This window comes from Thunnus albacares, chromosome 21 (assembly GCF_914725855.1).
Source record: "Thunnus albacares chromosome 21, fThuAlb1.1, whole genome shotgun sequence".
Classification (NCBI taxonomy): domain Eukaryota; kingdom Metazoa; phylum Chordata; class Actinopteri; order Scombriformes; family Scombridae; genus Thunnus; species Thunnus albacares.
In genome coordinates this window covers 3,187,409-3,201,882 of record NC_058126.1, presented here as the reverse complement: position 1 = coordinate 3,201,882, position 14,474 = coordinate 3,187,409, and the positions used below count along the sequence as shown (strand labels likewise).

The window sequence follows — 14,474 nt, the reverse complement described above, 5'->3', positions numbered from 1 at the left end:
AAAGTAGTAATATATAGAGACGTACATGTTTATTTATAGTTTATCTTCAATGATTGTAGAGTAATAATCAAACTATTTGTGTTTTTTTTAAATTTCTCTATTCTTACATATAAAACTTTGCTTTAGTATTTCTGCACTTAATTATATTCATGTAAATAAAGCAAATTTAAAGTCTCCCTCCACTAAAAAACTTCTTTTCTTTTCTTCTTCTTCCTTCAGCTGGATGTTGTTTTCTTCTCTGTGCAGAGTACGAGCAGGATTTGTGACATCACAGCTAGTTTGGAGCCAATCGTGGTTCAGTATGCAACTTACAATATGATGTGGAAACTTGAAGCCTTTGAGTTGCACAAACACTGAGAATGAACTTTTATATTAAAGTGAACATCTTGTGTCCATCAGTTAAACTTCTCATCATCTCTGTTAATGTTATGACTGTCATCATTTACATGAATCCATCAACACTACAATCACCAAAATATCTTTTATCAAAGTCATCAGCAACAATTATTATTGAACACACATTTTTAAGTGAAAAAATACTCAATCAACTTAACAAATTACCAACTGACTGACAAATAAACGATCAATCGGCCACCAGTGAATGAGTCGTTGACTTACATCGACGATGAGGAAGTCGAGCCAGCACCAGTAGTTGGTGAAGTACTTCTTGAAGCCGTACGCCAGCCACTTAAGCAGCATCTCCAGAATGAAGATGTAGGTGAAGATCTTGTCGGCGTACTCCAGCACCACCTTGACCACCCTCCGCTGCTCGATGTAGATGTCCTCGAAGGCCTGAAGGGGGCAGCAGAGACGGACGTTAGTGAGCTGATGACTTGAAAGGATACTCTGATCCATCACATGGTAAAAATATGATTATAGTCATGATGGAGTCATTCATTTCATATGATTATGTAGAATTACAGATGTAGAATAAATTTCAATTCTTAGATGGTAGTGAAAAAATAAGCAGTAATTGAGAAAAACATAATCAACAACTAATTTGAAATATAAAACCATAAAACAAGACAAAGAGAGAAAAAGGAAATAAACAAAGAACAAACACAGTAAAGTTTTACATTAACAATTGAAAAAAAAAGTTAAAAGAAAAGAAAGTTAAGTAAAAGGTAAAGTAGACAAATAAGTAAAGTTAAGTCAAATGAAGTAAAAAAATGCAAAATAAAGTAAAATTAAGTAAATTATAGTAAAGTTAAGTATAGTATAGCAAAGCAATCTATAGTAAGCTAAAGTTAAGCAAAGTAAGGCAAAGTATAGCACAGTATAGTATAGTATAGTATAGTATAGTATAGTATAGTATAGTATAGTATAGTATAGTATAGTATAGTATAGTATAGTATAGTATAGTATAGTATAGTATAGTATAGTATAGTATAGTATAGTATAGTATAGTATAGTATAGTATAGCAAAGCAATCTATAGTAAGCTAAAGTTAAGCAAAGTAAGGCAAAGTATAGCACAGTATAGTATAGTATAGTAAAGTATAGTATAGTATAGTATAGTAAAGTTAAGTATAGTATAGTATAGTATAGTATAGTATAGTATAGTATAGTATAGTATAGTATAGCAAAGCAATCTATAGTAAGCTAAAGTTAAGCAAAGTAAGGCAAAGTATAGCACAGTATAGTATAGCACAGTATAGTATAGTATAGTATAGTATAGTATAGTATAGTATAGTATAGTATAGTATAGTATAGTATAGTATAGTATAGTATAGTATAGTATAGCAAAGCAATCTATAGTAAGCTAAAGTTAAGCAAAGTAAGGCAAAGTATAGCACAGTATAGTATAGTATAGTATAGTATAGTATAGTACAGTAAAATAAACTAAAGTAAAGTAAGGCAAAGTATAGTATAGTATAGTATAGTATAGTATAGTATAGTATAGTATAGTATAGTATAGTATAGTATAGTATAGTAAAGTTAAGTATAGTATAGTATAGTATAGGAAAATTAAGTAAAGTAAAGTAAAGTAAAGTAAAGTAAAGTAAAGTAAAGTAAAGTAAAGTATAGTATGTATAGTATAGTATAGTATAGTATAGTATAGTATAGTATAGTATAGTATAGTATAGTATAGTATAGTATAGTAAAGGATAGTATAGTATAGTATAGTATAGTATAGTATAGTATAGTATAGTGTAATAAAATAAAGTAAAGTAAAGTAAAGTAAGGTAAGGTAAAGTATAGTATAGTATAGTATAGTAAAGTATAGTATAGTACAGTATAGTATAGTAAAGTAAGGCATAGTATAGTATAGTATTAGTATTAGTATAGTATAGTATAGTATAATATAGTATAGTATAGTAAAGGATAGCATAGTAAAGTAAAATAAAGTAAAGTAAGGCAAAGTATAGTATAGTATAGCAATGTATAGTATAGTATAGTATAGTATAGTATAGTATAGTATAGACAGTAGTAAAGTAAAGTAAAGTAAAGTAAAGTAAAGTAAAGTAAAGTAAAGTAAAGTAAAGTAAAGGATAGTATAGTAAAGTAAAATAAAGTAAAGTAAGGCAAAGTATAGTATAGTATAGTATAGTATAGTATAGTATAGTATAGTATAGTATAGTATAGTATAGTATAGTATAGTATAGTATAGTATAGACAGTAGTAAAGTAAAGTAAAGTAAGGCAAAGTATAGTATAGTATAGTATAGTAAAGGATAGCATAGTAAAGTAAAATAAAGTAAAGTAAGGCAAAGTATAGTATAGTATAGCAATGTATAGTATAGTAAGGCAGAGTATAGTATAGTATAGTATAGTATAGTATAGTATAGTAAAGTATAGACAGTAGTAAAGTAAAGTAAAGTAAAGTAAAGTAAAGTAAAGTAAAGTAAAGTAAAGTAAAGTAAAGTAAAGTAAGTGAACTGTGTCTGACCAGTGCTCCGGAGCTGAGGAGGATCATGAAGATGATGAAGGACTCGAACCAGCTGTGCTCTACGATCTGGAAACAGGTCTTCCTCAACCTCCACCAGATCTGAGCGAGACCCACCGTCGTATCGATGTCACAGCACTGAAACCTGGCTACACAAACTGTGGGCGAGACACAACCACAGAAACAGAGAGAGAGAGAGAGAGTTTAGTTATCAGTATACTAACAACTGAAACTGTTGTCTGTGTTTGTTCACTTGGAAAACATCATCCATATATTTAAAAAACTTCTCCAGAATTTAGAGGTCAAAACAAGTGTTTGCAGCGCTCAGTATCACACAATCCATTGCGTGCTGGTACAATGTTAAATGGATCGTTTAGGTGACTCTTTACAACTCGACTCGTGATTAACTTGCTTTTTTCAGGTGTTTGTGTTAAGGTAGTTATTTTCTCTTTAATAGTCAAGTAGTGAACAACACTGACATATCATCAGCTTTTAAGTTGACATGTTGAACTTTTTAGCAAACAGTTGCTTTATTTCCACATCCAGCAGTTACGGAGCAACATTATCATTCATGTGGAGTCGTGTTTCTGTCCACCTGGTGAATGTAAGTCCAATATTCACTCTCTTTTAGCTCTGTTTTTACTCTCTACCAACTCCTGAGGGAAATATCTGGCTCTTTAGCTGCTAAATGCTCCACCATGTTCACCAGCTAGTCTACAGCTAACTGTGTCTGTTTGGTGCTGAGCAGGTAGTGTACAGTGGCTTTTTTACAGCTTTTTCTTCTGAAAACGACGCTATGAGAGCACTGAGAGTGAACCAGAACAGTAAAGTTGCAGCCGGACAGATAAACAATGAGTGGAAACTCACTATAAAGCTCCGTCAAGCCGAGGGGGAAAATGTTTAAAGAATATAAGAGAATAAAGTTAATAATCTGTTTACATCTCACCTTCATTGACTGTAAACACTGTATAAGAATCCTTCATTATAAGAATCTCATGTAAAGTAAAATTTCTTATAACTATAGAAAGGAAAGCAGGTAAAGAGGGAAGTGAACCTTCCTGGATTCATTTCTCTCTTCCGCTCCTTTTCTTGATTGCATGAAGTTAAACAACATGAGCTTATGTGTGTCTCTACCAGTGCCTTGCTCCAGGGCACGCTGGTATCACTACTACAAACAGAGAACACACACACACACACACACACAGAGGGCCATGTCATGTCAGCTTTGTTGTTGTACACAGATGACCCAGAGCATAAAGTGCTCTATCTATCTTTTTGGTCGGTGTGTCCGTGTGTGTGTGTGTGTGTGTGTGTGTGTGCGTTAAAGAGCTTCTTTGAGCATCCAAACATGTGCAGCATGTGTGTGTTTAGAGGCGTGTTGTCTTGCGTAACTCCTGACTCTGACAGATGTTAAGCTTCCGCTTCCCCACAACAACCCTCCCTGTGTATTTATGTGTATGTGCGTGTGTGTGTGTGTGTGTGTGTGTGTGTGTGTGTGTGTGTGTGTGTGTGTGTGTGTGTGTGTGTAATGGAGTGATGATGATAGCAGATTGCAGCATTCACATAAGATTCACATTAATTACATTATATACTGTAGGAAGGTGAACAAAAACTGTACCAAGCCTCCTGAAATTCATGATTTTCCTCATTCAAATTTCCCTTTAAGTTTTTTTTATATTCAGGGAAAAAGAAACATTTCTCTACACCGTATGGCGGTATCATATACATCAGTAGCAAAATGATTGTTTTTCAAAGCTTCTGTGAACTGTTATGATTTTATTTATGATTTAGTTAAGATCAAAACAAAAAATCGGCTCCCGAACACTGTCGATACTTCAGGTGAATTAATCAAATAACTACGTTTCAGTCAAGTGAACTTCAGGCATTTCACAGCAAATGACAAGAAGTCTGTATATAAGCTCATATACAAATGTTCTCACTGAAAGACCAGCCAATCCTACTCACCTGTCTGTTTACAGGTGTGCAAAGACTACTTAACTCTTTCTTCTGTACTCTGACTAAAGATGCCATGTAAATATATCTGCTTTAATACACATAATTGAAATATTTAAAATGTCCTCTGCATCATTTTATACACATTTACCCTAAATGAAGCCTGACTGCTGATATCTTTAATAACTTCAGGATCGTAGCTCTAATTTAAAGCTGTTATTATCACCTTGTGTAGTCATTATGGCTAACGTGTTAGCGCACAGCATTAGCATTCATGGTGTCACGTCCAATATTTGCTTTCCTTTTAGCTCCGGTTTGGTCTCCACCAACTCCTGAGAAAAATATCGGACTCTTTAGTTGCTTAATGCTCGACTATGTTCACCAGCTAGTTTCTAACTGTGTGTGTCTGCTGTTTGGTGCTGAGCAGGTAGTGTACAGCGGGTTTTATCAGAGATTGTATATTGAAAACAAGATTAATATGCCGTAAAACCAAAACTACGAGCTAAAACAGGCTGAAAAGCTCAGTAGAGCTGCAGTTAATTTAGATATGTTACTACAAATGAGAACTTTCATAATACATGTAGATGTTTGACTCATTCTTCATTAACGGCTCTTGATTAGTGCAGCGATATGTGAGCAATGCTTGACTGCATTTGTAAAGACAGACCCTGTGGGTAACATACGTAATATTGTCAATGTAAATACATTTTAAAATTTTATACTTAAAGAGGAAAATCAAGGTTCAGGAGGTTAAAATAGAGATAAATAGCTACAGATATTCTTTTAAACCCTAAAATTTGGGCAAAGTTTGGTGTATTAAAACTTATTAAAACAAATGTTTGTATATTTCAAACTGCTGGTATTTATAAGAGTAAACAGACAGTTTACCATTGTGCTCTATGTTTAATTACCACCACTATATGTGACTAAGTGGCCAGTTAAATCAGTTTAATCTTAATGAGACTATTTCGCTGGTTAAATAAAGGAAAAATAAAGAAGCTAAATGTTGGGACAGTTTAACAGAACTATTTTACAAGCAGCATCTTGACTAAATGTCTTAAATAAACCACAATATGTTTTACTTTCATGCCAGAAATTTTATATTTTTATGGGAGTGTGTATATTTTTTGACAGCAGATATCTGAGCTTAGCATGCAGCTGTTCATATCTTTAAACAACATGTTGATGTTTCCTGAAAGCAGCTGGATGAGTCTGAAACAGATGGGATCACTCAGCGAGTTATTTGTTGCAGTGCGTCATCCGCTGAGTGAGCGCTGATAACGAGAGGATCAGATTCCTGTCCTTCCGCGTTATCGGCTCCTCGGACTGCCTGTGGCACTAAAAACTTGTCGCTTGTCTACGAGGGCGACTGGGATGATGAACCGCAACCTGACGTTCACTCACAATCAGGTCTGGGAACTTCCACAGCGTGATTGTTTTCAGTGAGTGATGCTGACGTGCCCTCGAGCAAGGCATGTTGGCGACTCACAGGCTGACGGAGGAAGACAGGATGTGGTTGAAAAAGAGAAAAGATCTCAGTCAATCTTGGCTGAATAATAAACGTTTTGTTTGCGGTTACCACTTGCTGCCGTCGTTTTGAGCTTCATCGACAGGGGGCGGAGCTGAGACACCTGCAAGCTATGATCTTATGATATTATTTAAAGTTAGCTTTTATGTAATCATTAGCCATTCAATGTATTTACATTCACTGATTACCTCTCTATATGGTAGTTTTCATTGTTTTGGGTGGAGCCCGCCATTGTCGCATCGTATTCAGATACACAGGAAATTATGTAGGATGTGATCTATCATTGATATCATCTCCTGCAGCCATATCAGAGCTGTGTTAAGTTACCGCTGATGCTAACACAAGATGTCATACTGCTACTGCTTCACATTAAAAGTGTTTAATTGGCGAAACACAGGACGATTTTATTGTGAAGCAGTTACAAGAACCGTCCTCCCAAGAAAAACGACAGGATCAGTTGTCAATGCAAATTCTCCAAAATGACATATATTTATATTCAGGTGACAGCGCCCTCGAGCAGATGTAGTCGTTATGACGGGAACAAAGGAGGAACTTGGGTGACCAGTTAGGTCAACATTAGACTTTGACACAGGAGACCACAGTTTGTTTCCTGTTTCCAACCACAACACTGTTTTTAAAACAAATTATGATCACAATGTCCCCTAACCTTCACCCCAAGGTTATTATTGTAGCCGTGATGACGAAGATGGCCTAACTTTAAGGTAGTATCAATTCTAACCCGCAACACATGTTTCTCTAACTTTAATCCTGCAGCGCCTCTTCTGGCAGTGAGAGTAAATAGTAATTACCTGGATGTAGTTACTCGAAATGACTTGTTTCATTATGAGAATTTGATCCATTTGGTCCAATAACATTTGAAAAGTCATGAAGAGCCACTTGATTAAATTATTTTATCCCTCAAGTTGCACATGCTCTATGTGTGCCCTTCAGCTCAAACCAATGATTGCTAGTTGCTGTGTGAACTTGTTTGGCTTGAATGTAACGGATGCAGTTTACACTTCAAAAGAGCTAACTCCAAGTTCAATTCACACAGATTAAAATTAATTGTTCACGTTTATTTCTTCCATTTGTTTATGAACTGCTCTGAGCTATTCTTATTCAATAAAACCTCCTCCTACCCATCCATCCCCAGCCCCCAATGATTTCCACGGCCAACTTCCCAAATTAAACAAAATACAGTATACTACTATAGAATCACAGAGATCACTTTCAAAAGCCAAGAAAAAACAACGGGAGTTGATGTTACACCACTTAACCAACATGTCATATTATGCAGAAAGTGAAAAAAGAGGTGCAGTAAAGGTATACTGTCGATGCAATGGAAATTTTATTTAGCCTGCATGGACCAAATTATGCGGCAGTTCAAAAACATAAAATAGATTTATATGCTTCCAAGAGAGCTGGTACAGGCTCCACCACTGGCTTCATTACCGTCGCTAGATGAAAGATGTGCTATGATTTCAGTTCTGCAAAGTACACAATTTAGAGAAAGCAATAATGGGGGAAAAAAAGACCAGGCTCTGCATCAAAAAAACTCCAAGATAATATTCTCAACTGCACTTACTGTGAACACCAGAGTCCAGATGCCAAGATGCCAAGTACCCATAAGATCCTGAGTACCAACACAGGCAAACATTGTAAGAAAAACGCCGTGGAAATATAAACTAAGGTTGTGTCTACTCTGCTCAAAGTGCAATATTCAGCCAACATATTTTAACATCCTCCAAAAAGAAAAGAACTAAAAATAAACACTGAGTAAACAAACATAAAAAGTAAGTCATTCATTGACTGTTGCTACACCTCTGCACACCAATACACTCATCTCCAATATGTTGTACCACTTCTACAGCCCCACAAGTTCAAATGTTTTTTGTTGGCATTCAAGAACAGCTTCTCGTAGTTGGCATCACCGAGTCGGTTTCTCCTAAATATTTGACCACCACCTGTAATGCGTGAGGCGAGCGCAGCATGCAGCATGTACTCAGCAAACCCATCTGTGGTTGGTGCATCCAAATAAGAGTCTATTTCAGTTTTTCTTGGGATTCTGTGGGTTTCGGTTAAATCTGAAAAATGATGCTGCATTGTCTTGTCAGTATCATCACTGGACTGGGATTGATCAGAGCTTCTTGCTTCTGAGTCATCAGAGTTAACAGTTCACTTCTCATTGCAACAGCTCGGTACTGCAGGCGTTTCCACTCATCTTCCACCCAGTCGAGCTTGAATTGGCAGCAGCATAGCTGCCAATATGTGTTTCTTCTTCTCAAGCGAGCCTTCCAGTCTTGTTCTCAGTGACTGCATGATGTTCTGTATGAGGGGATGACATGTGATCAGACCTTGTGTAGCAGAGGGCTTTGTGCACCCATCCAACAGACCATCCAAATCACTTTGCAGTTGCACAATGGTTGGAACCAAGTACCCAAGGAAGATGTTCTTCTCCCCATGGAGGATGTTCAGCGCAAAGGCTAAGGACATCATTATATCCACAAACTTGTGTATGAAGTTCATTTCCTCCGGAGAGAATCGACGAAAGCCAAACTCATCACAGACAGGATGTAGGATAAGTTTATCATATGCAGGAATGGCAGCATCATCAGCCTCAGTGGAGTCCCATCATGTGTTATTTAGTAATACAAAGCCAATCCCAAACATTTCCTCCTCAAAATTAGATGCTTTTGGGCTTTGTTTAACCCGGTTACACAGAGCAGACACCTTTGCAAAAACCAGCCCTAGGTAGTGTTTTGTATTCTCTTCCACCTTTTCCATGGCTCAGATTCCATTTCATCATCTTCATCTGAGCTCTCAGCAGCAGCAGCAGTAGACAAGGTAGATCCTGATTCATTGTCATCTTCATTTGTTTCATCATTGTTCATCCTCCCCAAAACAGCTGAACGCTTTAACAACATTTGCAGCGTTGTCCATCACAGTACACACAATCTTGTTTTGGATTTTGAATTCTTTATGCACGTCTGACAATGCTTTTGCCAACACATCATGTGTGTCTGTTCCTCTGATACGCCAGCGTGCTTCTCTGAGACACATCATTTTTGTTGAGCCACTGAATCGTGATGCCTGTAAACACCTTGTTCACAGCAGACCAGCAATCTGCTGTTGTGCATACAGCATCAACTTCAGAAAGTTCAGCATTTAGGTCACAGATATTTTCATTAAATGCCTTGTTCAACAGTGTCTGTACCTGCCTTCTTGAAGGCAGACCCCTGGACGATTGCAAACCAGTAACTAATCTGATGAGTAATGGCTTTTCAACTTTGCTCAAAGGCTGCAGAACTCCTACAATGATGTCTAGTACAAGTCTAGTACTTGTTGGGAAACAAAGGTAACTGGTCCTTTACAAAATGCTGTGAGTTTGACTTGGGTGGAGGAATTTTGCGGCTTTTAATTATTTTTTGTGATCATCATTAAATTGTAGATATTTCTCAAGACTGGTTGGATGCTTCAACTCGATGTGTTTCAAATTCTTTGCCAATGCGGCTGATGTTCATTTTTTCTGTTGGAATCTGTACTGATTTGTTCATAAAACTCTTTCCAATAATCATATGAACTTGCTTCAGCTGTACAAGTAGCTGCGTCTGCCGTGCTAGCATGCTGGTTGCCGTAAATCCTCAGGTGCCGTAAAACACGGTGCGTTCATGTTCATTAGTTGCAAAGGGATACATTCAGTTCACTGTTCACCAAAAACATGAAAGTGTTCAATGAACGTCCTTTTTTAGTGCGTTCATGCACAACATTGTTTATTTATATGTAAAACCCTAACCCTAACCCCAACCCCAACCCTAACCCCAACCCTAACCCTAACCCCAACCCTAACCCCAACCCCAACCCCAACCCTAACCCCAACACTAACCCCAACCCTAACCTTAACTCCAGCTTTAACAAAGTCATCATTTTAACCCAAACCATGATCTTTACCTAAACCTAACCAAGTGCTTTTACTTCCTAAACCTAACCAGACTTCAGACTTCAAACATTATTATTGTTTAACAGTGATTTGTAACAGCTCTGCTAAGCACAGACAAATGATGTTGTCCTGCCAATTACCGCCAACAGGGGAGTCTTGAGTCTACGGACCAACATCGTATTTTGTCAGTTAATTTTGAATGTTAAAAATGTAACGTATTTGTCACTGTGGTCAGTGCTGACAGTAATCATTCATCAAAAATGCATCTACAAAACCAGACAACAGACATTTTCAGATTTTTTTTGTCGGTAGATCATTGGTGTCGCCAGGTTACCTCCACATTACGTTACACTTCAACATTCAGCCATTGAGGCTGCTACGTCATATCAAACATGGCAGATATCAGTTTTAATGAACACTGTGTTGCTTCTACATGTTCAGAGTGAGTAACTGGTTACTTTCTGTGCTGAGGACTGTGTTGGTTTCCTGTGACAAACAGACTGAAAAAGAGCATGAGCTGTGTTTTAGCTGCTCTTCACTCCACTGATTGCAGCGTCCGCCTGCCTCTGTAATTAGAGCTCTGATTACCCTGGCTTTCTGTTTCCATGGCTACTAATAGGCTTTTCCCTGATACACCGGTTGAGTAATCCAATGAAAACATGCGAGTGGTAATCCGACACTCAATCAGCCCACTTGGCAGAGTTATTATCAACGTGTGTGTGTGTGACAGGAAACCCCCTCTGCTTGTACTGGAGGCAACCTTAATGAACACTTTTGCTGCTATAAACTCTTATTGAACGCAGCTCTAAATGCCTCATTACATCACCTGTTGGTCGAGCCGACGCCTCCTTCAGTCATGCTCGCTCTCTGCTGCGCGCGGCATTGATCCGCTATCGAACGCTACTCAGAAAACACTGCTGAATGATCCCCCGCCAGGTGATTGCATTTGACCCTTATTGCCTACACGTAAATGCACCTTCCCCAACACACACACACACACACACACACACACACACACACACACACTTGTCATGCAATCACAGCTCAACAACACCTTAGAAGATATCTGTCTTATTCTATTTTAGCTTATTTTTATTTTCTATTATCTTAACTCTTTAATAACTATTTTAATTGTATTGTAATGTGTTTCTTTTGCACTTTGTCTTAATGCTTTTAAAAAATTGTTTTTATGTAAAACACTTTGAATTGCCTTGTTGTTGAAATGTGCCATACAAATAAACTTGCTTTGCCTAGAAACCACAAATGAACCCAGTGACCCAGTCTGGTTACATAATACAGAGAGCTGCTGCACACATGCACATGTTGTAGGTTATTACCATGAAATATATCGATAATATTCATGCTTTTTTTTCATTTTAATGACCCCATAATGAACCCAAACATTTTTACCTCCAATGGTACATGTCTTTTTATACCAATATCATGTTTATAATTGAGAGCAGTAAAAACACCCTTAACAGCTTTATTTTTGCCTGATTTTCTTCTTAAAGTGACCCTGAACATACAAAAATAAACATATTTCAGCTTTTTTATTTATTTTTGTGCAGCTGATACACATTTTTACATATAGCGAGTTAAATCTTGGTTAAATTTGACATGTGTTTATTCAAGAATTCAAGCATCACCATTCAAAACTGTTGTTGCATTCTGCACATTATAATTAATTGAAATCAAGTTGTTCTCCTTTGTTATGTAACACGGGACCAAAATATAGTGTGATTGTGAATGTTTGTTCCTCATAAACAAATAGAATAAACTCTCTCTGCTCTTATTAATGACTGATGAGGTATTTATGAATGAAAAATAGATTTATGGTTCAGAAATGTGTTATAGAGACTAATTATGTATGTTTTATTTTTGGTTGAACATCTCTTTTACTCAACTCTTACTTTGCATCCTTTCTTTAAACTGGATATTAAACTGGACATGAGACTGAGGTTTGGTTTAGAGCTCTATTTAAGGTCCAAGGTGAAAGTAAAGGTTATATTTATTATCTAACATAAGAGAACATTGTCTTGGATTACAGGAATTGATGCATTAAAGACCGACTTGTCACAATAGAGACACCTAAAGCATACTTGCAAACATGGGGCTGAGCTAAAATAACCAAAAGGATTATCAAGCTATTCACAAAAGACTTACACACCATTAAAATGACAACAACTCTAAAACATACATTGGGAAAAGCAAACATACTTCAACGAGTTACAAACCTTCACTTTACATGTTTATAACATAACTGGACCCTTTGTCAAAGTCTGGGCAGGCAGGTTGCTCATCTGGTGCTAATCTAAACAAGGCTGATGAATATTACAGTCACACAAAAATGTGTTTTGCTTCTTGTTCCTTCAGCTGCACGAGCGTCACTGCAAAACCGTCCTGCTAACTGTTTGTCCTCGGAGTTACATGTTAAGAATGTGTGATGATGCATTATACCCCTCTCTATGTAACATCTGTTACCAAACTGATTATATAAAATAATAATAATAATAATAAGTTTATTTAGTATAGCACCTTTCACAGAAATGACTTTCACAGGAATAAGAGTTGAAAATAAGACCATAAAAACATACATAGAGTGAAAACATATGCCACAAGTTAAAATTAAAAAAAAAAGAAAAAGGTACCACAAGTAGAAACACATGAACAAATGATCATTACTCATCACACACACCAGTCAGACAACTCAAGAAGACACAAAAGCCAATTTAAAAAGATGGGTCTTCAATAGTTTTTTAAAAGCTTCTACAGAGACTGCTGACCGTATATATATACAGGGAGAGAGTTCCATAGGGTTGGAGCCACAAATGCAAAGTCACCTTTAGTTTTCAGCCGTGAGCGAGGGACAGCCAGCAGGTCCTGGTTGGATGACCTAAATGACCTACTGGTGACGTAGGGATGGATAACGTCCATGATGTATTCTGGAGCCTGTCCATGCAGGGCTCTATATGTAATAGTAAGAACCTTAAAATGAATCCTAAAATGGATGGGCAACCAGTGCAAAAATCTTAAAATAGGAGTGATGTGAGTCATCCTGCTGGACCTGGTTAACAGTCTTGCTGCCGCATTTTGGACCGTTTGTAGCCGGTTCAGAGATGCTTTGCTGAGACAAGTGAAAATGGAATTACAATAGTCCAAACGGGATGATATGAACGCATGGATGATCATTTCTAGTTCCGGTTGTGAGATGATGGACTTGAGTTTAGCGATATTTTGTAGATGAAAAAAACATGTACAGGTCAATGATTTAACATGCTGGTCACAATGCATAACCTGGTCAAATATGACACCAAGATTTCTTAAGTTTGACTTAACAGCTGATGAAAGGGACCCAATACTCTCAGCTACCTTAGGAGCTATACTGTCAGAAGAAATAATGAGAAGCTCTGTCTTGTCAGTATTAAGCTGTAAGTAGTTGTTTGACATCCAGTCCTTAATAGCAGTCAGACAGTTGTGCAGCACAGACAGTTTATCAGGGTTATCAGGCTTAAAAGATACATAGAGCAGAATATCATCGGCATAACAATGATATTTGCAAAAAATTACATTTTGAAATAAAAAAGCCTATTCATGCATTTTTCTGTCAAACAGATCTCAGTATCCACATAGAAACTGTTAATATTACATGTTTTAAAAATGAAATGTATTAAAATATACAGTACATGCGTTGTATATTATCCTCACTAACATTATTCCAGCTGTTTTTGAGACGAACATTTGATCTAATCAAGACAAAGTGACACAAGACACCGACGAAACGAGAGTGATGAACGTTTTGCTCAAAGGCTCTTCAGCAGCAAACACTGCGTCACACCTGAGACTCCTTTCAGTCACAGGACGTCTGATAGGAGACGCCGCCGCCGCTGCTGCAGGTGCTACACACTGCTCAGTGAGGCAGAAACACACACACACACACACACACACACACACACACACACACACTCAGATATTTCCCTCTCAATCGCGAGTCATGCAGCATCACAACATTAACCAATGAGTTGGCATTTAGAGGACTAATGGGGCAGCTAATCTAACGCCCGCTGTCAGCACAGATGTGTGTGCTTGTGCGCGCGCATGTGTGTGTGTATGAGAATACATGAAGGTAATGTGTGTGTTACCCAAAACTGTGGATGGATTTTTATATTTGCAT

The 14,474-nt window shown here is 37.1% G+C and overlaps 1 protein-coding gene across 3 annotated transcripts in view; it reads right to left on the bottom strand.

Annotated features, from left to right (window-relative positions):
- LOC122972222 (sodium channel protein type 4 subunit alpha-like) overlaps positions 1 to 14,474 on the bottom strand; it is a 245,265-nt gene that overhangs the window by 28,619 nt on the left and 202,172 nt on the right. For all 3 annotated transcript variants that reach the window (XM_044339139.1, XM_044339140.1, XM_044339141.1), the window contains 2 exons: positions 2,889 to 3,043; positions 619 to 792 (listed from right to left, as the gene is read on the bottom strand). In XM_044339139.1, the coding sequence (XP_044195074.1) occupies positions 619 to 792; positions 2,889 to 3,043 (329 nt within the window). The remainder of the gene's footprint in view (positions 1 to 618; positions 793 to 2,888; positions 3,044 to 14,474) is intronic.